This window comes from Apaloderma vittatum, unplaced genomic scaffold (assembly GCF_000703405.1).
Source record: "Apaloderma vittatum isolate BGI_N311 unplaced genomic scaffold, ASM70340v1 scaffold35227, whole genome shotgun sequence".
NCBI classification, from domain to species: domain Eukaryota; kingdom Metazoa; phylum Chordata; class Aves; order Trogoniformes; family Trogonidae; genus Apaloderma; species Apaloderma vittatum.
In genome coordinates this window covers 1-208 of record NW_009725161.1, presented here as the reverse complement: position 1 = coordinate 208, position 208 = coordinate 1, and the positions used below count along the sequence as shown (strand labels likewise).

Sequence of the window (208 nt, the reverse complement as noted above, 5' to 3'; positions counted from 1 at the left end):
CTCTTTGGGGAGGGGGACGGGGGCCCGCTCCCGCCACTGGGCTCAAGGAGCCGCCTGGGGCCAGGGCAGCCCCTCCTCACCTGCACGAGGTTCACTCCTGGCACGAAGTTCTTCACCTCCTTGATCAGCTTCACCTTGTCAGCAGCCTTCAGGTCCGTCAGCCGCACAGTGAAATGTGTTTTCTCTTTCTTCAGCGGTACCTCCTCCT

At 62.0% G+C, this 208-nt stretch overlaps 1 protein-coding gene across 1 annotated transcript in view; it reads right to left on the bottom strand.

Moving 5' to 3' along the window:
• MRPL12 (mitochondrial ribosomal protein L12) overlaps nt 1-200 on the bottom strand; it is a gene marked incomplete at its 5' end in the record, with an annotated part of 2,725 nt that extends 2,525 nt beyond the window's left edge. Inside the window, one exon of the mRNA XM_009872792.1 lies at nt 81-200. Coding sequence (XP_009871094.1) covers nt 81-200 — 120 coding nt within the window. The remainder of the gene's footprint in view (nt 1-80) is intronic.
• Nucleotides 201-208: the final 8 nt, after the last annotated feature.